This window comes from Lingula anatina, chromosome 10 (genome assembly GCF_051362555.1).
Source record: "Lingula anatina isolate TDL-2025a chromosome 10, LinAna3.0, whole genome shotgun sequence".
In the NCBI taxonomy this organism is placed as follows: Eukaryota; Metazoa; Brachiopoda; class Lingulata; order Lingulida; family Lingulidae; genus Lingula; species Lingula anatina.
The window spans coordinates 10844612-10870546 of NC_141776.1; the positions used below are offsets into that span (position 1 = coordinate 10844612).

At 36.7% G+C, this 25935-nt stretch overlaps 4 protein-coding genes and 1 non-coding gene across 8 annotated transcripts in view; 3 read left to right on the forward strand and 2 right to left on the reverse strand.

Annotated features, from left to right (window-relative positions):
• Positions 1-4352, forward strand: part of LOC106181206 (putative methyltransferase-like protein 24) — a 12114-nt gene extending 7762 nt beyond the window's left edge. For 2 of the 3 annotated variants that reach the window (XM_013565529.2, XM_013565527.2), the window contains 4 exons: positions 200-337; positions 1466-1540; positions 1935-2073; positions 3502-4352. In XM_013565529.2, coding sequence (XP_013420983.2) covers positions 200-337; positions 1466-1540; positions 1935-2073; positions 3502-3798 — 649 coding nt within the window. In that variant the 3' untranslated portion in view covers positions 3799-4352. Of the gene's footprint in view, positions 1-199; positions 338-1465; positions 1541-1934; positions 2074-2652; positions 3024-3501 lie in introns of those variants that run through there. The other variant, XM_013565531.2, reaches the window with a different exon arrangement.
• The window catches only part of LOC112042639 (uncharacterized), a 25191-nt gene extending 14358 nt beyond the window's left edge, over positions 1-10833 (reverse strand). The window contains exon 1 of the mRNA XM_024077489.2: positions 9648-10833. Within this exon, the coding sequence (XP_023933257.2) occupies positions 9648-9899 (252 nt within the window). The 5' untranslated portion in view covers positions 9900-10833. The remainder of the gene's footprint in view (positions 1-9647) is intronic.
• Positions 10834-12118: 1285 nt separating this feature from the next.
• Positions 12119-12192, reverse strand: Trnan-guu (transfer RNA asparagine (anticodon GUU)). Its single transcript has one exon. It is a non-coding gene; the product is annotated as a tRNA-Asn (tRNA).
• A 1455-nt stretch (positions 12193-13647) lies between these two features.
• On the forward strand, positions 13648-16430 carry LOC106181207 (uncharacterized). Of its 2 annotated transcripts, none has more exons than XM_013565532.2 (7): positions 13648-13800; positions 14246-14370; positions 14573-14660; positions 14818-14920; positions 15330-15392; positions 15677-15780; positions 16302-16430. In XM_013565532.2, exons 2-6 carry the CDS (start codon positions 14252-14254, stop codon positions 15775-15777), a joined length of 474 nt encoding a protein of 157 aa, XP_013420986.2. In that variant the 5' UTR covers positions 13648-13800; positions 14246-14251; the 3' UTR covers positions 15778-15780; positions 16302-16430. The 2 variants fall into 2 exon arrangements, with proteins under 2 accessions (XP_013420986.2, XP_086853888.1); XM_086997762.1 differs by having other exon boundaries at positions 13669-13800; positions 14274-14370.
• Positions 16431-21063: 4633 nt separating this feature from the next.
• LOC106179445 (uncharacterized) lies at positions 21064-23897 on the forward strand. Its single transcript, XM_086997764.1, has 7 exons — positions 21064-21194; positions 21708-21820; positions 22027-22096; positions 22357-22459; positions 22864-22926; positions 23145-23248; positions 23769-23897. Exons 2-6 carry the CDS (start codon positions 21714-21716, stop codon positions 23243-23245), a joined length of 444 nt encoding a protein of 147 aa, XP_086853890.1. The 5' UTR covers positions 21064-21194; positions 21708-21713; the 3' UTR covers positions 23246-23248; positions 23769-23897.
• The last annotated feature ends 2038 nt before the right edge of the window (positions 23898-25935 follow it).

The following is a 25935-nucleotide window of genomic DNA, read 5'->3' on the forward strand; positions in this document are numbered from 1 at the left end:
TAAAACATTTAAAACCAAATTTTACACGAGTCTCAGCGCTGTGTAATGTACAGTTAATAAATTATTAACATTATTTAAGAAAAAAAAATCCGCTGCTTATTTGAAATTTGTCATTCTGCTCTTTGGTCTATCTGAACTAAAATGATCCCATTTGCCCCCTCAATAAAAACAATAATTTGGTTCCTTTTTCAATTTCCAGATATCTTCAAAACTTACAGTTCGACTGCCGACATCGGATTAGAGCAGGAACCGGGGAAACAGGAGACGGCGGCTGGGAGATGTGCCTTGACCCGCCATACAATATGAAACCGGGGAAATGTTTAGTCTACTCCTTTGGGTAAGAAGATATGTGACTTCATTCATTGTATCGTATGTATCTACATGGGCAGATGAAAATGTACAACAAGGATGTAATTATAAATAAATATATACTATATTAAATAGTGATATAATTTGACTACTTGTGAGAAAAATGCAAAACATATTTGGCAGAGCCCAAGTGGCTCTTACTACTCAACTGTCAGTACACTTGCTGATAATGGGTGTAGCACAGTCCCTTTTTTGGAAGGCTAAACATAAATATTTATCAAGAGCAATCATATTGTTCATTGTTCTTACCAGTCATTAGTGTTATAAATTAACCCATTCTGGTAAGAGTCTCAAAGTTTCTATGTTTTTGTACACTGAATAATGATCATAGCGGTGATCTGTATAAGAGGACACGGCACTAGGAAATGGATTCCATCTTCTATTGCCCTAGAATAACACTTTTTGCAAATTCTGTCTGCTTGTGGAATTCTTTCATGTCTACCTGAGTAGGACTTATATTACTGCTACAACCATATCAGTAATTTATGTCCGCCAGCTGTGAAGTCCTGTCAATGTAGAATACCAATGTTTAGTAGGCTATAGATATGATAAAAAATAATATTGCAATTTCGTCTCACATGTGTGTTGGTTAGCTTGCAAGGAAACAACGTAGGAATAATATAATATTGGTGTTAATCCCTTGGGCTCTATCCCAAGCTAAGGCTTACAGCCTTTTTTTTCACTCGAACAACACAGACACCCACCCCCCCCCCCCCCCATATCAGTGCTTGTTACTCGACCCTCGTCAGTATTTTATGTTCGGAAGGTAAGGCACCCGTTGAATATAGCGTTTGATGTGAACAATGACTTAGAGTGCATTCCCATAGATTTAGATCGATCCATCTAGATCGACCTAACTTCCTGGGGGTTCACGCTAAATTGATGTCAGCCGAGCGCGCACGGTAGTTAATTACCCCCTTACAGCTTTTAGTAGGCGGGACAGACGCTTAAGCCGGCTAAGTTGACTGTAATCTAGTGAGACTCCCCACAGGGATAGATCGATCTAAAAACTGTGGGAATGTGGTCTTAAAGTAAGTGGAATACGGTACAAAAATGATATTAACGCAGATGTAAATATTTTTTATTTCGTATCCAGCATCAGTACTAACTGGTCTTTTGACGACTATATGGACAAGACCAGAAATTGTACAGTGCACTGTTTTGATCCAAGGTAAGTACTTCCCCCACGAAATAAGCAAAATACTGGTACCTATCGTTTATAAGCAGCGACGAATTTATCGGAGTGCGTAAAATAGGCATATTCTATTCCTTCGCTTCTGAGGAATGTAAGCCCCCCCCCCCGCCCCAATAAAAAATGATAAAAAATAACAAGTGAGACTTGCCGCACATGCGAGCAGTGAATGTTTGCTTTTTGACTCATGGCTTGTTTATCCGTATTTTCGGACGATACTTAACCATCCCTTCATATCATTGTCTCATTGACACATGAATGTCCCCATTTAAAGGACAACTCAGTATAGGATAGATGATTAATTGTTTAACAAGCCTCATTGAACATGACGCGAGGAAAATTATCACAATTTTCTCTCTTAACTTGTTTCCAGTATAGGAAAAAAGGACTTTAAGCGTTCCCCAAACATATATTTCCACAATCTGGGTATATCTGGACGCAACGAAACCAATGGTAAAAAGTGGCAACTTTACACTCTGGGATCCATTAAGCGACTTCTAGGACACGAAAACGTAAGTCATGCATTGGTTGAAATGGCCCAGGCATTTCACGTCTCCTTGTTCTAAACCAACTTAAATGATATATGACATACATGTACATGTACATGTGGCAAATAAAATAATAGGACAAACTCAAGTATGATGTTCGAAATTTGGTCGATGACGGCTGCATTTATTGAAGGTTCCTCTGATAAAAAGTGAATCATTTTAATGATAAACATTGAATGATGTTGGGTAATGGTATTTACTTAATGTTAACGTAAGTCACGTACTTGTAGAAATGTTTCATACATTATCTAGAACGAACCAAGTGTGTTCATATGCCAGTGACATTTTTTTTCAAACGTGCAATGTAACCTTATTATTCAATATCATCAGTTGGACCTTTTGGATTTGCAGCAGAAAATGATTTGCTCTAAAACTAATGTTACCACGGAGTTGTGACTGTTATGGGTTAGTCAGAACCACGGCATAAAACTTAGTTTTGTTCTCATTTTCAAGTTTAGTGGTCATTATGATTTATACATCAATATATTATGTCTTTTTAACGTTCAAGAATGAAATATGTGTTGCATTTTATGGTATATCTAGTTGGTACAATGTATCTCACCTAACACACCAAACCGGCAAATCTAGGGTTTAGATGAAGGAGAGAGAAAGCAAGCATGAAAAGAATACAGTTCCACTTGTGATCAGAAGTGAGCTAGTATATTGGTAAATGTATATGTCTCACCAGACACATCAGATCGGCAGAGCTCTAGGGTTTAGATAAACGAGAGAGAGAGAGAGAGGGAGAAAGAGCAAAGCAGGAAAACGTTTGGCTTGGCTGACTTTGATCGTCAATATTAAAAAACATTGAAAAAATTAAAAGAATGCAATTCCATTTATGATTAGTAGGTATTGGTAAATTCTTGGGTTTGTTAAGATTTGGGTTTTTTTATACTGTTTTATGAAGGGGAGGGAGAGCGTTAATATCGAAGCTAAAGGGGTTGGTGGGGTGGGAGTAGGTGGGAGTTTGTGTTCATGTAAACAAATTGTTGCTCTCTCCGTCTGCATGTGTATCTGTCTAAATTGCAAGCCGGTAAGTTATTTATTACCTCCGGCAAGGAGGTTATGTTTTCACCCCTGTTTGTTTGTTTGCTTGTCCGTCTGAATGTCTGTCTGTCTGTCTGTCATCAACATAACTCAAAAAGTTATAGACCGATTTTGATGAAATTTTCAGGAACTTTCAGAAGTGGGCCAAGGAACAGGTGATTAGTTTTTGGTGGTGATTCGGATCAATAATCAATCAATAATAAAAAAATATCGAAAATTTAGGGGTGAAATGGCATTGGATGGAGACTTTGCTGCCTTGGCGGAGGTCTGCGCTCTCAGAGTGCTTTTCTAGTTTATTTATTTATTTATTTCAGCTGGCATTAATTAATTATACATGTATTTAAGGTGACACTGGACTACCTGAAAATGGACGTTGAATGGAGCGAATGGCCAAGTTTACAGGCAATGTACCGCGAGGGTGTGTTATCCCAAGTCAAACAATTTGCTTCAGAGTTCCATGGCATCCCTAAAAAACAGGCAGATGTCGATATTATCAACAGACTGTACGAGCTCGGGTTTAGGATATTCTACACCAAAAGGAACTTCTATAATCGAGCAACCTCTCGGTTAACACAGCGTACTATTTATAGGTGCATGGAGGTGCATTTTGTTAATATCAACTTTCTGAAGCAGGACGTGTAAAGCGGACAACGCCACTGATTCATTAACACTGCACAGGTCGCGAACAGCTGCTTTCCGCTTGATGCGTGTTCGGAGCAATTTTTAATACATTCTAGGTATTTCAATATTAATGTTTGGGGTTATATCAAATTTTGACAGTTATATTATATCAAAAAAAAAAAAAGGACAATCCCTAAGGAATTACAACGAAAAGGGCCCAATGAGAGGAAAAAATATCCGAGGCGAAACTTTACATAAAAAGGCACTTCAAATGATGGCCCGGATTTTCATACAGAAGAAATGTTACGAGAAGCTCACCTGCCCGCTTAGCTTTGTCTTGTCTGGCTACGTTATAACCCAACGTGCATGCACTGTGCACTGGGATAGGGGCGACAACCCTGCCGTGTATTGGGGAGCAAATACAGTGTAAATACGCTTCAAATACAGTGCGAATACGTTATAAGAGGTTACTTGAAGCAATTGCTGTAAATTATCTCACGATAAATAAATGGTCAATGATGGGGTATATAAATAGATAGGTAAATAAATAAGAAATGCAAGTTCACCAAAATGGATACAGTGGTATATGCTCGTTTGATATATATAAATACATGTTACTGTTTTTTTCTGTAGATCATGTGCAATGGGCTACTCAAGAAGAGAGACAATACATGTACAGGTACATACATGTACCTATGCCTATGTCAAATACGACTGTAACAATTAGACAGCCAAAATGCCCACTTCCCACTCATAAATTTTTCAGGCCCAAATACGTTAGAAAGTGAAAAAAGAATAAAAATCAGCAACGTCTGCTGCTTTAAACACAATTTCCAAAGACTTGTTCCCAAAGAAAAAAGTACGCCTGTGGTTTATTTTCCAGTCAAACTTCGGTGTCCTTGGGATTGTTTCACATTAAGAGATCGAAAATCGCTGTTGTTTCTGCTAGACACAGCCCCTTTTTATGTACAGACACAGATGTGTCTGTACATATTGCCATCACCTGCGTCTGTCGTCGCCGATGCCGATGCCGATGCCGATGGCGATGCCGATGCCGATGCCGTCGCCGTGCACTTTCCTTGTAAACACGATAAGTGGAAGGCAGTTTTACTTTTTGGCTTTATATTTACAGAGCTGATGAATATTCATAAAACGCAGGTCAAGTTCGAAAATCAGCATGATCGGGCCATTATTGTAGAAGTTATGCTGTTTTTTCACTTTTCAGCATATATGCAACCTTGTAAACACATTTTAAGGAAAACCGTTAGGCCTATTGTCATGAAACTCACAGGAATGGTCAGTCTTACTAAAACGCAGGTTGAGTTCGAAAATCAGCATAATCGGGGCATTATTTTAGAAGTTATGCTGTTTTTTCACATTTCTTCAGATTTCCTCAGATTTAATTCTTAGGCATGTTAATAGCCTTATTATTTAAGTAATAAGATACGTAAAATTGTTTGTTTGACATTTCCTGCATCTTTACAACATTGTTAGTTGATTATGTAAAAATGATGGTAAACTTGTTATCGTGTATTGTGTAATAAAGTGTCAAAAATGGAAATAAACTCATATCATTGCAGTTTGTCAGATTCAATCATTCACTATGTTCAGAATCTCAGAATGGAAGAAATTGGACATTTAACACTGTTCTATTGATATTTTTCACATCTCATCAATTTTCTTAGTTGATCTTATAAAAATGGCAGTAACCTATTAATTTTGTTTTATGTTAAAAAAGTGTTAAAAATGGAAATAAACCCATTTCAGAACAGTGCAGTCTTGTTTACATTTTGGCATCTTTAAGTCGTGACTTTGAAGTTCCATCGGCCTAAAAACCTTTGTTAGTCACGTTTACTATTTGTCCATGATACTAATATTTTATTATTAAAAATTGATGATCATTATGCTGTTAAACATTATGTAATATTGCATCAAAATTTGAAAAAAACCTATTTTGGGTACTGCTCCCATGATGACCATTTAAGAAAAACCATGTCACTTAATGTTCTCAAACAGTACAGTTGATATGTACAGATGTGTCTGTACATATTGCCATCACCTGCGTCTGTCGTCGCCGTCGTTGCTGTCACTGTCGCTGTCGCCGGCGCCATGCACTTTCATTGTAAACACGATAAGTGGAAGGCAGTTTTACTTTTTGGCTGTATATTTACAGAGCTGATGAATATTCATAAAATGCAGGTCAAGATCGAAAATCAGCATGATCGGGCCATTAATGTAGAAGTTATGCTTTTTTTTTCACTTTTCAGCATATATGCAACACTGTAAACACAATATAAGAAAAACAGATAGGCCAATTGTCATTAAACTCACAGGAGTGGTCGTTCCTGCTAAAACGCAGGTTGAGTTCAAAAATCAGCATAATTGGGCCATTATTTTAAAGAAATGCAGTTTTTTCACATTTCCTCAGATTTAATTCCTAGGCATGTAAACAGTTTCATTATTGAACTAATAAGATACGTAAAAGTGTTTGTTTGGCATTTCCTGCAATTTTACAACATTATTAGTTGATTATGTAAAAATGATTGTAAACTTGTTATCGTGTATTGTGTAATAAAGTTTCAAAAATGGAAATAAACTCATATCATTGCAGTTTGTCAGATTCAATCATTCACTATGTTCAGAATCTCAGAATGGAAGAGATTGGACATTTAACACTGCTCTGTTGATATTTTTCCCATCTCATCAATTTTCTTAGTTGATCATATAAAAACGGCAGAAAACTGTTAATTTTGTTTTATGTTAAAAATTGTTAAAAATGGAAAAAAAAACATTTCGGAACAGTGCTGTCTTGTTTTAAAAAAGGTGTTGAAAATGGAAAGAAAATCATTTCAGTACAGTTATCTCTTGATTACATTTTGGCATTTTGAAAGTGTGACTCTGAACTTCCATGGCCTTGAAGACCTTCCCAAATCACATTTTCTGAATATTCATGATACTTTTATTTTTTTATAAAAAATTTGATGGTCATTATGCTGTTAAGTATTATGTTTTATTGCATGAAAGTTGAAGAAAACCCTATTTTGGACACTGCTGCCAGGATAGCGATTAAGGGAAAACCATGTTACTTACGATACTGAAACTTAGTGAAAAGTTTCATAAGACAGAAGTGCGCAGCTTGTGTTTGAAAACCAGTGTGATTGTTTTCTGTTTTGGAGGCAATGCAGGTTTATAGAGTGCTATACTGGCATTTTCAAGTTGTGACTTATCACTCCCATCTGCCAGGAGCCCTGTACTCTTACTTTGTAACATTTTCTGTATTTTGTTAAGTTACAAGAATGATTCTTAGGATTGACAAACAGCCAAAAAAAAAAAAAAAAATTATATATATATATATATATATATATATATATATATATATATATATATATATATATATATATATATATATATATATATATATATATTTTTTTTTTTAATGAGTTTAAGCATTTTTTTTTTGTGTGTAATTTTCACTGTACTTCATTCTGGCATTTCCAAAGTTTAACTCTTATCAGCCTGACACCTTAGGGACTATTTCCAGACCCTATCACGCTAACTGTGGATCGATCTATCTCCATGGGAATTCTCGCTAAATTGCAATCAATGTAAGTGGCTTAGTTGTCTGTCACGCCTACTGAAACTGGCATGCAAGAATCCTAAGACTCTCAAACTGAAAGCAATTTAGTGAGAAACCCCTTGGAGTTGGATTGATCCTGTTAGATTGATCTAGGTATGGGAACTTAGTCTAATGCTTGATACACATTTTACTTTCATCCTAATCCAATGTTATGCAGAATAAGAATTTGATGTTGGCTATGCAGTTAAAGTAAGCATAATACATTAGTTCATCAGAATTGACAGTATCCTATTTCCTGCGTTTTTATTTTCTGGTTTTTGTCTGTACATTTGACAGCTTTGCTGCCTTGTTGTGGTTTACGTGGTTTTCAAACATTCATATGGAATCGTATGGATTTATTATATGTGTGTTGTTATTGTTGAGGTGCTTTATACGTTTCAATTTTTATTAGATTCGCCACAGTAAATATTTCTGCTCTTAGATCAACCTTAAGGCTGCAGACGGGGGAGGGGGTGGCAAGAATATCTTCCTAACTCACCAGCTTTTCATTTCATATCCTCATTTTATTAAAAAATTGTTACGTGAAGAGATATAACGCTTTCCTGAGCCTGTACTTTATACGCTAAAAACTAAAACTCTGCGGGAAATGCACATGAAATGCACATGTGCAGACAACATGATCCGAAAACACCCTTAAACATAAACAGAAATGTGTCTCAAATTCTTGATATGTGTTTAATTTCCGAAAATATCCCAATTTACAAAATAATCACTACAACTATAGCACCTACCATGATTAAAACACTAGTTTGAAAACGAAGCAGGTACAAGTGTATTATGAAATCCCAGATACATTCCTTCAGATGCTTCCATGCGCTTTGCCTCCGTTTCTTGTGAATTAACTTTGTTTAAAAAATGCTTCATTTTGAGGTTCTAGTTAGTTTTGACACTGGTAATAAAACTTAATCTGAGAAAAAAATTATCAAGCGCTGCATCTCTGTACGTAATTAAAGTAGATCGGATTTGATTCAGAGCTGAATATTCCAGGCCAAAAGATTGCTTCTGTCTACGCTCCTGTCAGTTCAGAGTTAATAATATAAGAGTTATATAAAACCCGTGCACAAATATGGATTCTTAAAATTAAATCTGAGGAAAAAACACTTTTACACATAAAAAAGGCATAACTTCACCAAAACTTAACCGATCAAGCTTATTTTCGAACTTAATCTGTATAATAGTAAGACTGATCACCCCTGTGAATTTCAAGACAATTAGCCAATCGATTTTCCTTGAAATGTGTTATCATTGTTGCATATATGCTGAGAAAAGTGAAAAAAAAAACAAAAAAAACAGCATAGCCTTTATGAAAATGGCCCTATCATGCTGATTTTTTAACTTGGCCTGTGTATTATGAATATTCATCAGTTCTGTAAGTTTCAGCCAAAAAGTAATAATATCTAATGGTAACCTCAAATGTTTTACAATCCAGTGGTGTACGGTGAGGAGACCATGATATCAAATATGCATTATATAATATCAAATATGCATCCATTCAGTACTACTTATGGTATGATCACCTGAAATCATTATTATAAGCAGGCTGCATCTTCGATGCAACATTTTTTCTTAATAAATAACTTAAGTTATAACGTTAAGTTGCGGGTCACCATTGTGAGTATAATAAATCCAAGGGGTTGCAAGTATTTGGAAGATTCTTTATAACCAGTTGTAAGGCTAAGTAAGGTAAATTTGAATAAAATTCAAACATACAATGATGGGGAAATAGTCGTGGACGCCTCAATTTATTGTAATGGTTGAATTTTCTTCTATAACTATATTGAGTATTGTGTAAACTTGTTTACGTTTTCTAACCAGGTGATAAGACGGTGTTGTGAAAGAGATGCAATGAAGAATATTTACAAATGTACACGATATTTTTAGTTCTAACAGCGCCATTTGTACGTGTACTGAGAAAAAAGTATCACACTTATCAGAGAAGAAAACAATAAACGATTTAATCTCACAGACCATGCATTTTTCGTCTTGATCCCCCCTTCAATTTCTCACACACACACAAAAAAATAAATAAATAAATAAATAAATAAAATAATTTACACAAGTGATCCCCTCTTGAAATTAGAATTCTGACTAGCTGAATCATAGTTCTAAACCGTACCAAATGGTAGGCCTACCTTTCGCCCTCTTAAATACCAAAAGTGGGACGTATACTATTACCGTACATTGTTTTTTCTTGCATTTTCCTAAGTAGTGTGATCGTACATTATAAAGTTACCTTTAAGCACTTGTCTATGCTTGATAACTGTTTTTCCTCGGTGTTCACGAATTTGGCTATGACGGGTCTTGCGCCACCGATGTAACCTGGTATTCTGTGGATTCCCAGAATTGAGGTGGGGCTGATGTCCACATTTACCTTTTCCTTCGAGACGCGGCAGAGGTCCCTCTTTAGATTTTCTTTTGGTTTTTCCGGCCAGTTTAAAACCTTAATGTTGTTTTTCTGCGAGTACTGCTGGTTGTGGTTTGCCATTTGCACAGCTATTTTCGCCAAATGACTGATTTCTTTTAATTTGTCCAAAGTCTTCCTGTGTCACTGAATTGGTTGGAGAGTTTCACAAGCAGGGGTGCGTTTTCCAGATACAGGGAATCTATTTTCTCGTTCAGGAGGCTGAGTCTATCCGTCAATTATTGTTGCATTTCTTGCTTAAAATCCTCCTTCAGCGCCTGCTTTATTTCATGTTTCATTTGAATAATGGTTTCCTTTACGTCGGATTTTCTTATCGTTTCACTTTTTATCTCTGACAGAGTGGCTTGAATGGATCGTAGTTCGTCAACAGTAATGCTTTCTGTTAAGTCCATGCTGTTTGATCTTGTTTCTTATTTTTCTTTTCTGGTCTTTTCCACTTGCATTGCTGCGTCGTAAACACGCTGGGGTCGAGTTGATTTTTACCTGTGCCAACTTATTTAGGGCTTTGTTCGCTCGGACTGGGGTAATTAGACGCCATTGTTACTTTTGTTCTGGATACAAATGGACTATTGTTGCCGATTACGTAAAGATAAGGACTTCTCAATCTTGGCAATCTTTTCTCATATGTGGACATAGAATCCAAGTGAATAATTTAAAATATACACGTTATATCAAGTGTTATCATGAATGAAGTATGTTACCTCATACAGAGTATCTTTGTTGTGACCCCAGTGTCTTTATCACTGTAATCAATGTCCAAAGCAAGTTTATATTCACAGAAACAGCAGAGCGATCTTACAAGTATCTACACCGTACACATGTCACCGATCATGATTTATAAACAATGTTAATCCCTGTAACATTCACCTTGCTGAAATTGAAATAGGCATGCGAGTATCCGTGTTTCTTATTACGAATGTTGTCATTACACACCTGTGTGCACACCGTAAGGTTTTTTTCCTTCTGTGTAGTCGACTTTCCCCATCACAGCCCCCCTCCCCCCATGACGAGCCACAATGCAACAAAGCAGTCTACTCCCCCCCCACCCGACCCCCATTGCGAGCCCCATTTCATCTTAGTCGTCTCCCCCCATCACGAGCCCCATGCCATCTTTGTTGTCTCCTCCATTCCGGGCCCAATTAACCTTTTTTGTCTCCCCTCTCATCCCATGACGAGCCCCCCTTTCAAACACGCACGTACGCACACACACACACACACACACACACACACACACACACTAACCAGGCCCGTAGCCAGCAATTTCAAAAGGGGGGTTCTTTTTTCTAAAAAAAGTGGACCTTTTCCCATAAAAACCTCATGTACCTAGTTCAAATTTTACCCAAAGTGGACCTTTTTCTAGCAAAAGGGGCGGTTCTTTCGAACCCCCCCCGAACCCCCCTGGCTACGGGCCTGCTAACACACACACACATCTTAAAAAGCAAGCCGTTATACAAGCAGTGTGAAGATTCAATGTACGGGGATATCGAGGAGGGTGGTGGTGGTTATGCTATTACAGAAAAAAGGAGTGCAGTCCCCTTGAGCAGGAGCGTAAAATACTAGTCACAGCAAGCGGTACATTTATGTGGTTCGTTCCACTCTGGTTTATCGACAACTAAATCAACAGGAAATGATAGTTGAGGATGAATCCTGTATAATCGCGATAAAACCATGGGATTTAAAAACAAGTTCAGTTTAAAAATTAAAAATAGATGTCAGGCTTGATCTGTCTGTCCTAGGAAATGAGTGATAAGATGAAAGATTACTGGGAATGCTATATTCCTGGAAAAATAGCATTTGAATTTGACTCATTTGTGAGGCCGGTTCGAATTCAAGAATGTGACTATAATTATTTTGGCAGAAATGATTTTCAAAAATTGCGTTTGATCACTATAAGAGGAAACTCATAGGTGCGGAGGGTGGGCGGTTTTCTCACGGGTCGGTAGCGTGCACGGCTGCCAAAGTCAATCGAAAGTGTACTGAAAAGTTTGAACATACCCGTGTCATTGTCCTCTACAGAATAGAGACAAGTTTTCCCTCTAGCAGGACCTCACATTGATTTATGTGCATTTTTCTCCAGCGCCGGCAGAGAATCGTGCCGTGAATTACTCGGTTACATTGTTGTGAATGTCCAGTCTGCCGTGAAATGCATTTGTGACACTGGTAGAGGGTAAAAAATGTTGACTTTTGTGAGTAACGAGATGGAGATGTATCGTCGTATTTTGCCTTGGGTCAGACGGGAATTTAATTAAACATTTTATCCATCAAAATAACTCAAACGTGACCGTCCCTGGGTGGGCTTGAACCACCAACCTTTCGGTTAACAGCCGAACGCGTTAACCTATTGCGCCTCAGAGACCTGTATGCCTCACCTGAAGGCATTATTTAGCACCTGGCGGCTCTTTTGACGGCAGGTAGAATGAGATTTTATCTCACCATCGCTTAAGCCTTTATGCATAAGGCCTCTGGTTTGATGATGACTTCTGATAAAGTGTCCTGTGCAGGATTTTCTACCAGCCTGTTTAATGAAATAGACTTTTTTTGTAAGTTTTTTCCAACACCACCATTGTTCCACATCAAACAAGTAATGTTTTGGTTGTTACCTCCGCCAAGGAGGTTATGTTTTCACACCTGTTTGTCTGTTTGTCTGACTGTCATCAACATAACTCAAAAAGTTAAGGACCAATTTAGATAAAATTTTCAGGAACTTTCAGAAGTGGGCCAAGGAAGAGATGATTTTTTTTGGTAGTGATCCGGATCAATAATTAATCAATAATCAAAAATAAATCATCAACATAACTCAAAAAGTTAGGGACCGATTTTGATGAAATTTTCAGGGTAGGTCAAAAATTGGTTAACTTAGAAGTGATAAGATTTTGGTGGTGATCCGGATCAATAATCAATCAATAATCAATAATAATAAAAAATTGCTGCCTTGGCGGAGGTCTGCGCTCTGGGAGTGCTTTTCTAGTTTTATTAAGAAATAAATAATTGTAAAACATATATTAATAATTTATTAATGGTAAACTAAGGTTTCATGGCAAAAGGTCCACATTTTCAGAAAAAGAACCCCCCTCATGCAATTGCTAGCTACTGGCCTGTGTACGGGGCAGTGTTCTACATGTATGTATTATGTCATTTACATCTATTTGTATTGTTATATTCAATGCGCACAGATCTTATACATATACTACTATAGTAACGTTGTATGAAAAGTTAAGGGCCTTCATACGTGACAAAAAAAGACAACCTACGCATTTCGCGGTAACTAGTTATTACCTGAGAATAGCATACCAGTAAACATGTCAGACATCAACCTGACTTCATAACCTAACTCACAGGTGCGGCAGATGTATACGGTTACTCTCATTTCAACTAGTCTCGATTTCTGGGAAATACGATGGAACAGATTTCAGGCTATTTGAAATGTGAGGTTGTTTACGGTGTTGAATTTATGTTTTTTCTAAGTGATAACTTGACAAGTTCTCAAATTCTTTTAGTTGATTCGTAGTATTTTTTTGTCGTGCTGGGGATAAAGAAGGCTAAATAGCGAGCCCCTATATATCAGCATGAATTACATACAGTGTGTACTAGTAGGCATGCTCTACCAGGGCTACGGAGATTATTTGTTCACTACATATTCACTGATATTACACTCGCTATTTCTGTACTGTTCGACCAGAATCTTTAATTAAAAAAAATGACACCTTCACTCAAGTGACATCTTGCCTCGTTTTATTAATTTTTTTTAAAGATTAAAATATTTTTCTGAGAACCGTGGGCAGTTAGAATTTTCACGGAGCCACATCAAAGAAATCGAGATGCACCTTGTTTTATAGAAACTTTTTCAAACAGTCACGACATAAGTGCTATATAAGAGAGATAGGTTTACTTGTTTTCCATCTCTATTGTTCAACGATAGACATTCCCACCTGCAGATACTAGCGCCGGACGTTCCTTGTTGAAGGTGAGAGATTTTTTTTCGTGTTCGTATCGTGATACTTTTATCGGGCGTTTAAAACTTTACACTTGTAGTTGTTCATGTATACATGGGTTTGTATGCACTCTAAAATTAATACGTAACACGTTTATGCCGTCGGTGATTGAGACAAATTTGTCTCAGTTGTTGCCACCAATGTTACGTGACTCCACTATCAGTAGCTGGATGAAGCGCTAATGAAAGGTTTCTGAAATCTTAGCGTCGAAATTTTGTCGTTAGATTTAATTTTGATTACGTTGTCGACTGTTTTTTTTCCTTTAATGTTCACTATCAACTTATTCTTAGATATTTATTCAAAACACTTCATGTCAGTGAGTTTATGTGGTGATTGGATGTACTGTACGTCTCTCATAATGTGATCTAGAATAATGTTTTCCGATGAATCGATAAACTAAAAAGCTCCACATTGCAGTTCACCATGAGGCTGTACCTTTTGATAGGACTCTTACTGGCCGTTGTAGCCATGATGGTCCAGGAGGGAGACAGTTGGCCCAGGATTCGCATCAGGCTTCCACGAATTCGTATTCGCGTAAGAAGGCAAGGAACTATTTTTGCTTATTTCTGAATTCAAAGTAATTTTCCATGCATGGAAATTGTGGTTAAAAAAAAGAGTAAAGAAAAATATCAAAACAACACATTTGGAAACAAAAGCAAAAATACCATCTTGAAGAGAGTTTAAGTGATTTAGTGCACGTATTAAGTCAAAATAAATTAAACTACATGTACGTTTTATTTCCAGAGTCCTGGGGCGTGTAGTCAACTTTTGCAAGTCCCACCCAATCACTTGTTACAAAGTGGGGAAAGCGGCAGTAGTCGCCGTTGGTGACGTAAGTACACAAGAGAGAGAGAGAGAGAGAGAGATAAAGTAAACAATAAAGGAGAGAAAAGTGGGAGCTGTGAGACGGATGGAAAGAATAGGAAAATGAAAGGACGGTAATCAGAAGCGAGATACCATGATTTTCAAGAAAAATCATATAATTTCAGGAAAATAAACTGCAGGTTATGATGAATGATCAGGACGGGGACGGCAAGATGGCTCTGCATGAGATGGAAGATGAGGATCTGTTTGAGGAGCTCGACGCGAACGGTACGTTATAACATACAATATATTACAAATGACAAAAATAAAAGAAAAATGACGCCTTTTCTGTTGATGTACATACAATGTACATTGTAGTTTACGAAGTTATTCCACAATATCATGAGTAAAGCAAACAACGTCAGTGAAGCAAACATTTTGTGCTACACAATATGTGCATTTTATTACTAAGCTATATGTACCAGGTATATCACTTAATTTTTTTCTTTCAATATTGGAGGTTACTGTAGAACAAGGCAGAGAAAAATAGTGTGACGTGTCACCATTAAGCAAATTTTTCTCAAAACTGTGAAGTGACTCATCTTTACGCCAGATGTCTTAAAAGTGGTAAACGAAGGGCTAAGTTGATGTCATGGGTATATAAACGTGATAGCTCCCTTCTTCTTTCTTATTTTAGACGACGGATTCGTTGACCAAAAAGAGCTGGACAATCTCCAGGAACATTTTAATATGATAACAGGTCAGCCTCCCTCTCTCTCTCTCTCTCTCTCTCTCTCTCTCTGAAGCACACACACACACACACACACACACACACACACACACAGAGAAACAAACACGCAGGCACGTGCAGACGCACGCACACACGTGGGTTGGCTATATTAGTTACAGAATATATCCATCGTCCAAGTTACTAGCCCATTTCTTTAATTAATCAAGTTTTCTTTGCACCTTTGCACAGAAAAATGGTTATGTGAACTACAGAATTTTTGTACAACCCCATTTAAAACAGTCTTTCTATTCCAGCTCTGACCCAGGGTCACTCCTCGGATGATGACCAGCTGGACGATGAGCTGGACGAGAAAGAACTCGCTGAACTTAAAGCTCTGCTCAGCAATCAGCCTTAAAAGGTAATATATTATGAAGATATATTCTATGCACTTAAAATATGCATTTACAGGTATATAACCAATAAGTAAGAATCTGTAAATGTAGTTCATGGATTATCTTAAATTAAGGATATATATAATAGATAGATCCGCTGTGATGAAATTGAAAGAATAACAATGCTGAATAACCAAAAATGTGTGATAGGAAACCTGTTACATGCTCGCGAGGAGGGGGAGGGGAGGGGGAAGGGGGGTTACCAAACAAAATGGTGGCAGCAGCCATCGCCATCGCATTTCACAAAACTGAAGAGAATACATACTCTGGGTCCATAAACCATGTTACGTTATACTCTATTTCACCATTCTCCCACAATACCCACTTTGAGACCTTCCTATACAGGCAAGGGATTGACTTTCTGAGTGCACTTGATTTCTGGGGTGGGGAGGGGGGGGGGTGTATGTCTTCATCAATGCGTATTTAATATTCATTCAAACATCAAATTAGCAAAAATGTTTGTATAATCTCTCATATTCTTTTTCAGATACAGATAGGAGATTCAAGTCTGTCATTTTATTAAATGAGATTTATTTCTGTCATTTGACGTCTTTGGACATTGAGATTGCTGTAAACCAGACGCATTCTGACACTGGAAATAAATCATATGATATCATCGTTTGTTGTTCATAGGGTATTGATTTTTAAAATACAGATGCACGCAGTAAAATGACATCTATGGAGTCAGCCAACAGCTGTCAATCATGAAGTAAAGAGTTGCACTAATGCCATATCTTTTCACCCGATTTAAAAACCGCGAAACAATATAATGACAATGCGATCATGGGCAGAACATAGTTCACGATGAATTAATGTTAGCCATATTTCAGTTTTAACATCCGACTTCAATCTTTTTAAATTTAAGGTAAAAAATGATATCACAAATTTGCTCTGATACTTAGTTATCGCTCCTGTATCTATATGAATTCCGCGATTTATACTTGAAACCTTCAAGTGAATCTGTGCCTTTTACTCAATGACTATTTGGAATTTATATCACACCATTGATTTTTTCTTTGTTTTTTTCCTTATAATATACTTCTTTTGTTCAATGTAACATACAACTCAAATCGAATAAAATATGCCTCCCCTGGTACGTACATGAACAAGTGCCTAGGGCTAAGTGCCGAGGTTAACGGTGACCTCGTTGCAGATTATCCGGACAGTTTCACTGGGTGAAATACAGCTAGTTCATCTTCTTTTTTCCCTATGGCCGTCGTCTCCCATTATGAATATGAACTTCAGATTTGCCATCTTTCTGTCCTCATTTAAAAAATAATTCCCTGCATCTGTACCTTCTACTTCAACTAAGGCAAATCCAAATCTAAAGCACATAACGATAATTAAATTAAATTAAATTAAATTAAATTAAATTAAATTAAATTAAATTAAATTAAATTAAATTAAATTAAAATTCAAACATCACTATTCATATTATTTTGAATAAACCGTGAAATTTTCTTCAGTATACATAGTTATCATGTGGCAAAACTTACATGATTGATAATATGAAGAAATCTCATTGCATTTTTGTCCCAATCTTCACGTATCATCGTATAATTGTGTTTACGTCTCACTGAGGGGCTTCTATAACGCAATTATCAGATTGAAATTGAAGTTCCAGTCATATTCTCTAACACAACGGATTTGTTATATGGGAGATATTAAGCAATGTGATGCAGAGTGCTTGTATACAGTTAATCAAGATTTTTTTTAGAAATATTTTATGGAGAGAGAGTTCGGGGTTTTTCTAACGCTAAACTTAATTGTGTATTTTCTTGATTCGGTTTGAAATACGACGCATTCGGCTTTTTCAGAGTAAAGATAAGAATTAAGATTGGAAAGTGGAAACCTCAAAAAATGAACACATATGATACTGAAAAATATTCATGAAAATAAGATTAATACTTTTTTAAGATCTTGTTGCCAGTTTTGCTTAATTCTCCACCATACTTGTTCGCAACTGACCCAAAATGTACGAAAAATGCATAGTATTTGGGAATATTTTTTCTTCTCTGATAAGTGCGATACAGATGTCTTTTTTTCTCAGTACACGTACGAACGGCGCTGTTAGTACTAGTACGTGTCCATTTGCAAATATTAGGAGAGGGATGTTTATGTACAAATACTGCTATCAGGATACTCGAGTTTGAAGTTGACTTTAAAGTCATTTAAAGCCTATATAGTAAATAATTTAAAATTCTACATCGACTTTTCATTTTCATATATCAAAATTCAGGGTTTTGTGTTTCGTCCACAGACTTTTAAGTCTTAAAAGAATGGTAGTAAACTTTTGCCCAGTAAAATTCATAACAATCATGTAAGCGAAAGAGCATAATTTATTATTTTAGATTTCATTTATTAGCTTGCGTCTTGTTGCATTTATACCGTTTACCTCATCCAAATGATTTAATGCACATCACCATAGTAAATATATTTAAAAAGAAATTAAAAAATGTAAAATTTAAACATCAAATTTGAATCACCAGTTTCAGGCCTACCCAACTACCAGACTCGGCACCGAATGATCCTGAATTCACCGGTAAATCAGACCACACTACCCGTTTTCAAGGTGTGTGTCAGATCGCATTACCCAGTATCATACCCTGAACAAATTTTGAGTGGTGATGCAATGCTTTTCAACCCCGCTGAGAATCGTCACTATCACATCGTGTACTAGGCAAGAGCGGTGTCGCGTCTGATACATTTATGTCGTTCCTTCCACTTTGATTTATCGACAACTTAATAGTCACTGCATTCCCAGAGATTTAGATCGATCCATATGGATCGACCTAACTCCCTGAGGGTTCACGCTAAATTGCTGTCAGCCGAGCGCACGACAGTTGATTACCCATTACAGCTTTTAGTAGGCGGGACAGACATTAAAGCCGGTTAAGCTAACACCAATATAGTGAGAATTCCCAGGGGGATAGGTCGATCTAAATATCTATGGGAATGGGGTCTTACAGGGAGCCCCAACGTTCGACGCAGCCAACTGCAAAACTGATTAACTGAACTAAACAAAAGGGGGTGAACATGTGTAGAAATTGTGGAAGAAAAAAAATCTCTTGCAGCGTAATATCATGTCAGAGCCTACTTAAGAGGACCGGCCAGTTTAGTTTACCGTTAGATGTGCATAGGACCTTAGGGATTCAACGGAAAAACAGGAAATTATAGTTCACAGTGAACGCTTTATTACCGTAATAAAATCATGGAGATTAAAACAAGTCCAGTTAAAATAATAAAAATAGATGTCCGACCTGACCTGTCTGTCCTAGAATTTTATGACTGATGAGATGGAAGATTACTGGGAATTAATGTATATATTCCTGGAAAAATAACATTTGAATTTGACTCATCTGTGAGTGGTTTAACCAAGACCACGGGGTATCCGATGTGAGACAATTATATATATATATATATATATATATATATTGCCTGACTTTTTGTACAAGTGAATTAAATAATTAATATCATAAAAGAAAATTATCCAGAATGTTTCAGGAGGGGTGTGGTGCGAAAGAAAAGAAAATATATCTACGTTTTGCTTGACGAATTAGACATAAGGTACATGTAGAAGGGTGATGGTGTTTGCGTTTGTCTGCTTGCACTTTGAATACTTTTCTTTGTGTGTGTGTGTGTGGGGGGGGGGGGGGGGGGGGGCGGGGGGGGGGGGAGGGGGAGGAGGATGAGGGGGGCATAGACGTATACCCCTTGTGTCTCCCTCCCAAAACCAGCCGATCTGCCATTCAGTTAAAGTTCACCTTGATGAAGTTGAGATATACATAACCAAGTTGTACGTGATTTCATGAAAAATCATTGAAAGAGAGAAAAAAACATTGAAAATGAGCCGTATTTCCGTGTACTGTCTTGTACATATAATCCCCCCCTTTTGGAGCCTCAGTGCAACTCAGTGTAATGTGAATGAGGGAGAGAAGTTTTATGAGGAGAAAGGGCAAAAATTAATGCAGTCTTGTGCATTAATAAATACCCCCTTATATTATTTGAGAGGAGAGTGACCAAGACCACGGGTGTCAGGGGTGTGTACTATGTGAGACTTCGATGAGACTTAGTTCATAGAACTCCTTGCTCACCGTAATAAACAAACGATGAGTTTGTCTGGGATAAATGATCATGTACAAAATATGTTAGCTGTACTCCGTATATTGAAGCTAAGATCTAATAAACGTTTGAAGTATTATGACAAGCTGCCTTTTACTTTTTAACACGAATGACGGTGCTACGTGAACCTTTCCTTTCACATTTTTTTTACCTTAAATTGTGATGTAATGTAATGATATTTATTCCATGAATACCGGTATTATCTATATCGGGCTAAAGGGTTATTTGTTAAATACTAATGGATGCAAAAGAAATTCCATTGTTACGAACGCTTACAAACTTTATGCTTTTTTAAAACCATTAAAATACAAACAAAAATGATTTCTGAAGGATGTGGTTCCTTTCACAGCATTTTTATGCCATGTCTGTTTATGATTATTTATTAATGGGAGAATCATTTACAGTTACACACATATACATCTATTTGTATTGTTATATTCAATGGGCACAGATCTTTTACTCGTAATGTTGTATGAAAAGTTGAGGGCCTTCATACGTGACAAAAATGACAACCTACGAATTCCACGGTAACTAATTATAAACTGAGAATAACATACCAGTAAACATGTCGGACATCAACCTGACTTCATAACTTAACTCACATCAAGCAGGTGCGGCAGATGTACGATTACTCTCATTTCAACTAGTCTCGATTTTTGGGAAATACGATGGAACAGATTTCAGGCTATTTGAAATGTGAGGTTGTTTACGGTGTTAAATTTATGTTTTTCTAAGTGGCAACTCGACAATTTTCAATTTTTTAGTTGATTCGTAGGAGCTTTGATCTATTAGTATTTTTTCTCGTGCTGGGAATAAAGTAGGCTAATTAGCAAGCCCTCATATATCAGCATCAATTACATAACAGTATGTACCATTATGAATCCTCTACCAGGGTCACGGAGAGTCTTTGTACACTAGATATTCATACATATTACACTCGCTATTTCTGTACTGTTCGACCAGAATCTTTAATAAAAAAAAAAAAAAATGACATCTTCACTCAAGTGACCTCTTGGCTGTTGTTTTAATTTTAAACTTTTTCTAAGAACCGTGGGCAGTTAGAATTTTCGTAGAGCCACTACAAAGAAATCCTGATGCACCTTGTTTTATAGAATCAGATAGTATAATCGGAAACTTTTCAAACAGTTACAACACAAATGCTATATAAGAGAGATAGATTTGCTTGTTTTCCATCACTGTTGTTCAACGGTAGAGATTCCCATCTACAGATACTAGCGCCGGACTTTTCTTGTTGAAGGTGAGAGATTTTCTTCGTGTTCGTATCGTAATATTTTTATTGGGCATTTAAAACTTTACACTTGTAGTTGTTCTTATATACATGGGTTTGTATGCACTCTAAAATTAATACGTAAAACGTTTAAGTCGTCATTGATTAAGACAAATTCGTCTCAGTTGCTGTTACAAATGTTACGCAACTCCATTTTCAGCAGCTGAATGAAGCGCTGATGAAATGTTTCTGAAACCTTAGCGTCGGATTTTTGTCATTAGATTTAATTTTGAATACGATGTCGACTGTATTTTCCTTTAATGTTCACTATCAACTCGTCCTTAGACATTTATTCCAAACACTTTATGTCATCAAGTTTATATGGTGATTGTATGTACTGTACGTCTCTCCCCTGTATTATGTGATCTAGGATAATGTTTTCCCGATGAATCGATAAACTAAAAAGCTCAAAATTTCGTTTAAAAACCTATTTGTTGAATTTTAGCGAATCTTTTTCACTCCAACTTTCTCTCCACATTGCAGTTCACCATGAGGCTGTACCTTTTGATAGCACTCTTACTGGCTGTTGTAGCCATGATGGTCCAGGAGGGAGACAGTTGGCCTAGGATTCGCATCAGACTTCCACGAGTTCGAAGGCAAAGAACTATTTTTGCTTATTTCTGATGTCAAAGTAATTTCCATGCATGGACATTGTTGTTAAAAAGATAGTAAAGAGAAATATCTAAACAGTACGTTTGGTAACAAAAACAAAAATACCAATTTGAAAAGGATTTAAGTGATTTAGTGCACGTATTAAGTCAAAGCAAGCTAAATTGAAGAACTATATATGTTTTATTTCCAGAATAGTGGGGCGTGTAGTCAACTTTTGCAAAAACCGTCCGGTTACTTGTTACAGAGTCGCCACTGGTGACGTAAGTACACAAGACAGAGAGAGAGAGAGAGAGAGAGAGAGAGAGAGAGAGAGAGAGAGAGAGAGAAAGGAGGGAGAGGGTGAGGAGAGGAAGAGAGAGATGGGAGAGGAGAGAGAGAGAGATAAAATAAACAAGAGAGGAGAGAAGTTGGTGCTGTAAAACAGAGGGAGAGAAAATGAGAGGAAGAAAAGATGGTCATCATAAGCGAGATTCCATGATTTTCAACAAAAACAAACTATAACAATATCAAATAATTTCAGGAAAATAAACTGCAGGCCATGATGAATGATCAGGACGGGGACGGCAAGATGGCGCTACATGAGATGGAAGATAAGGATCTGTTTGAGGAGCTTGACGCGAACGGTACGTTATAACGTACAATATATTACAAATGACAAAAAGAAAAGAAAAAGGACGCCTTTTTCGTTGATGTATATACGGTAGTGTACATAGTAGTTTGCAGAGTTATTCCACAATATCATGAGTAAAGCGAACAACGTCAGTGAAGCAAACACTTTGTTCAACACAATTTGTGCATTTTATAACTGAACTATATGTATATCACTTGGTGTTTATTTTTTTCTTTCAATATTGGAAGTTACTGTAGTATAAAGCAGGGAAAAATAATGTGACGTGTCATAATTATGCAAATTTTACTCAAAACTGTGGAGTGACTCGTTCACCTTTACGCCAGATGTCTTAAAAGTGATAAACGAAGCACTACGTCTTAGATATATACATATGATAGTTCTTCTTTCTTATTTTAGACGACGGATTCGTTGACCAAAAAGAGCTGGACAATCTCCAGGAACATTTTAATATGATAACAGGTCAGCCTCTCTCTCTCTCTCATTCAAACACACACACGCATGCACGCACGTGCAGACTCACACACACATGTGGGTTGGCTATATTAGTTCCAGAATATATGTATTGCCCATATATTTAATTTATCAAGTCTTCTTTTCGCACTTACACACGCAAATGGTTAAGTGAACTACAGATTTTTTTGTACCTATCCCTTTTTAAAACAGTCCTTCTATTCCAGCTCTGACCCAGGGTCAGTCCTCGGATGATGACCAGCTGGACGATGAGCTAAACGAAAAAGAACTCGCTGAACTTAAAGATCTCCTCAGCAATCAGCCTTAAAAGGTAATATACTATGCAGATATATTTTACGAACTTAAAATCTCTCTCCAAAGTAAGACTTTGTAAATGTAGTTCATGGATTATCTTAAATTTAGGATATATACAATAGATAGATCCGCTGTGATGAAATTAAAGAATATCAATGATGAATAACCAAAAATGTGTGATAGGAAACATTAAAAATTGTTCGCGAGGAGGGGGAGGGGAGGGGAAGGGAAGGGGGTTATCAAAACAAAATGGTGGCAGCGGCCATCGACATCGCATTTCACAAAACTGAAGAGAATACATACTCTGGGTCCATAAAACCATGTTACGTTATACTCTATTTCACCATTTCCCATAAATCCCCCGGGCCCTTCGCGACCTTCCAATGAATTAACTCTCTGAGGGCACTTGATGTCGGGGGTGGGTGGGTGGGGAGGAGGGGGGGGGGGAGTAGAGGGAAGGGTATTTGTCTTCATAATATTCATTTTAATATCAAATTAACATACATGTTTTTATAATCTCTCATGTTCTTTTTCAGATACACAGAGGAGATTCAAGTCTGTTATTTTATGAAATGAGATTTATTTCCCTCATTTGACTTCTTTGGACATTGAGATTGCTGTTAACCAGACGCATTCTCACATTGAAAATAAATCAAATGATTTCATCTTTTGTTGTTCATAGAGTATTGATGGTTTAAAAAATAGAAGCACACGCAGTAAAATGACATGTATGGAGTCAGCAAACAGGTGTCAATCATGAAGTCAAGAGTCGCACTAATGCAATATCATTTCACCTGAATTAAAAAGTGAAACAATAGAATGATGATGTGATCCTGTGCAGAATTAATTAGTTAACGCTAAATTAAAATGTGAAGATTTATTTTATAAAGTAATATCTTTGATGACCATTCGTCCTTCTGATCGGTCTCTGATGTATACTGTGGATAAATGTCTCTCTAATTTTTTGCCATCTTTCAGTTTTAATAGCTGACTTCAGTCTTGTAAATATGAGCTTAAACAAATGATCTCTTTGATTTCCTCTGATATCCAGTGACCACTCTTGTATCTATGTGTACTAACCCCGCGTTTTATACAATATGTACTTGAAATCTGCAATTGAATCTGTGCCTTTGCAGTGACCCAATTTTGGAAATTTATATCACACCATTGATATTTTCTTTGTTTTTTCTTTATTTTTTTTATTATATATTACTTTTGTTCAATGTCACAGACAACTCAAATCAAACTAGAAAAGCACCCCGACAGCGCAGACCTCCGTCAAGGCAGCAAAGTCTCCACCCAATGCCGTTTCACCCCTAAATTTTCATTCTATAATGATTTAGCTTTTTGATTTTTGATTATTTTTAATTGATTGATTAATGATCCGGATCACCACCAAAAACTAATCATCTGTTCCTTGGCCCACTTTCAGTTCCTGAAAATTTCATCAAAATCGGTCCATAACCTAGTTTTTTTTTATTTTTGATTATTGATTATTGATTGATTATTGATCGGGATCACCACCAAAAACTAATAACCTCTTCATTGGCCCACTTCTGACAGTTCCTGAAAATTTCATCAAAATAGGTCCACAACTTTTTCTGTAAAGTTGCTGACAGACAGACAGACAGATAGATAGACAGACAGACAAACTAACGGAACCAAAAACATAACCTCCTTGGCGGAGATAATAAGAAATGCCTCCCCTGCTACATGTACGTACGAGTGGTTAAGTGGCGAGGTTAAGTGACGCGGTAAACGGAGCACTTGGTTTTCGCGGATTATCCGGACAGTTTCACTGGGTGAAATACAGCTTGTTCATCTTCTTTATTAACCTATGGCCGTCGTCTCCCATTATGAATATGAATTTAAGATTTTTTTTTGCCATCTTTCTGTCCTCATTAAAAATTATTTCCTGCATCTGTACTTTCGACTTCAACTAATACAAAACCAAATCTAAAACACATGACGATTATGAAATTAAATCCAAAGAAATAAAATGACTAAAGTTCAAACGTAAAGATTATCTTGAATAAACCTTGATAGTTTCTTTAGTAAACATAAGCATTATGTGGTAAAACTAACATGATTGATAATATGAAGAAATCCCATTGCATTTTTGTCTCAATTTTCACGTATCAACGTCTTATTGTGTTTACGTCTTTACGAGATATTAATCAATGTGGTGCAGAGTGCTTGTATACAGTTAATCAAGAATTTTTAGAAATATTTATAGCATGTGGCTGGAGACAGAGAGTTCGGGGTTTATATAACTCTAAACTTAATTGTGTATTTTCTTGATTTGGTTTGAAATACTACGCATTCAGCTCTTTCAGAGTAAAAGTAAGAATTAATGGGAAACCTCAGAAAATGAACATATATGCTACTGAAAATATTCATGAAAATAAAATTCATATTTTTGACATCTTGTCGACAGTTTTGTTTAATTCTCCACTACACTTGTTAGCAACTGACCTAAAATGAACGAAAAATGCATGGTCTGTGAGATTAAATCGTTTATTGTTTTCTTCTCTGATAAGTGCGATACAGATGTCTTTTTTTTTCAGTACACGTACGAACGGCGCTGTTAGTACTAGTACGTGTCCACTTGCAAATATTAGGAGAGGGATGTTTATGTACAAATACTGCTATCAGGATACTCGAGTTTGAAGTTAAAGTCATTTAAAGCCTATATAGTAAATA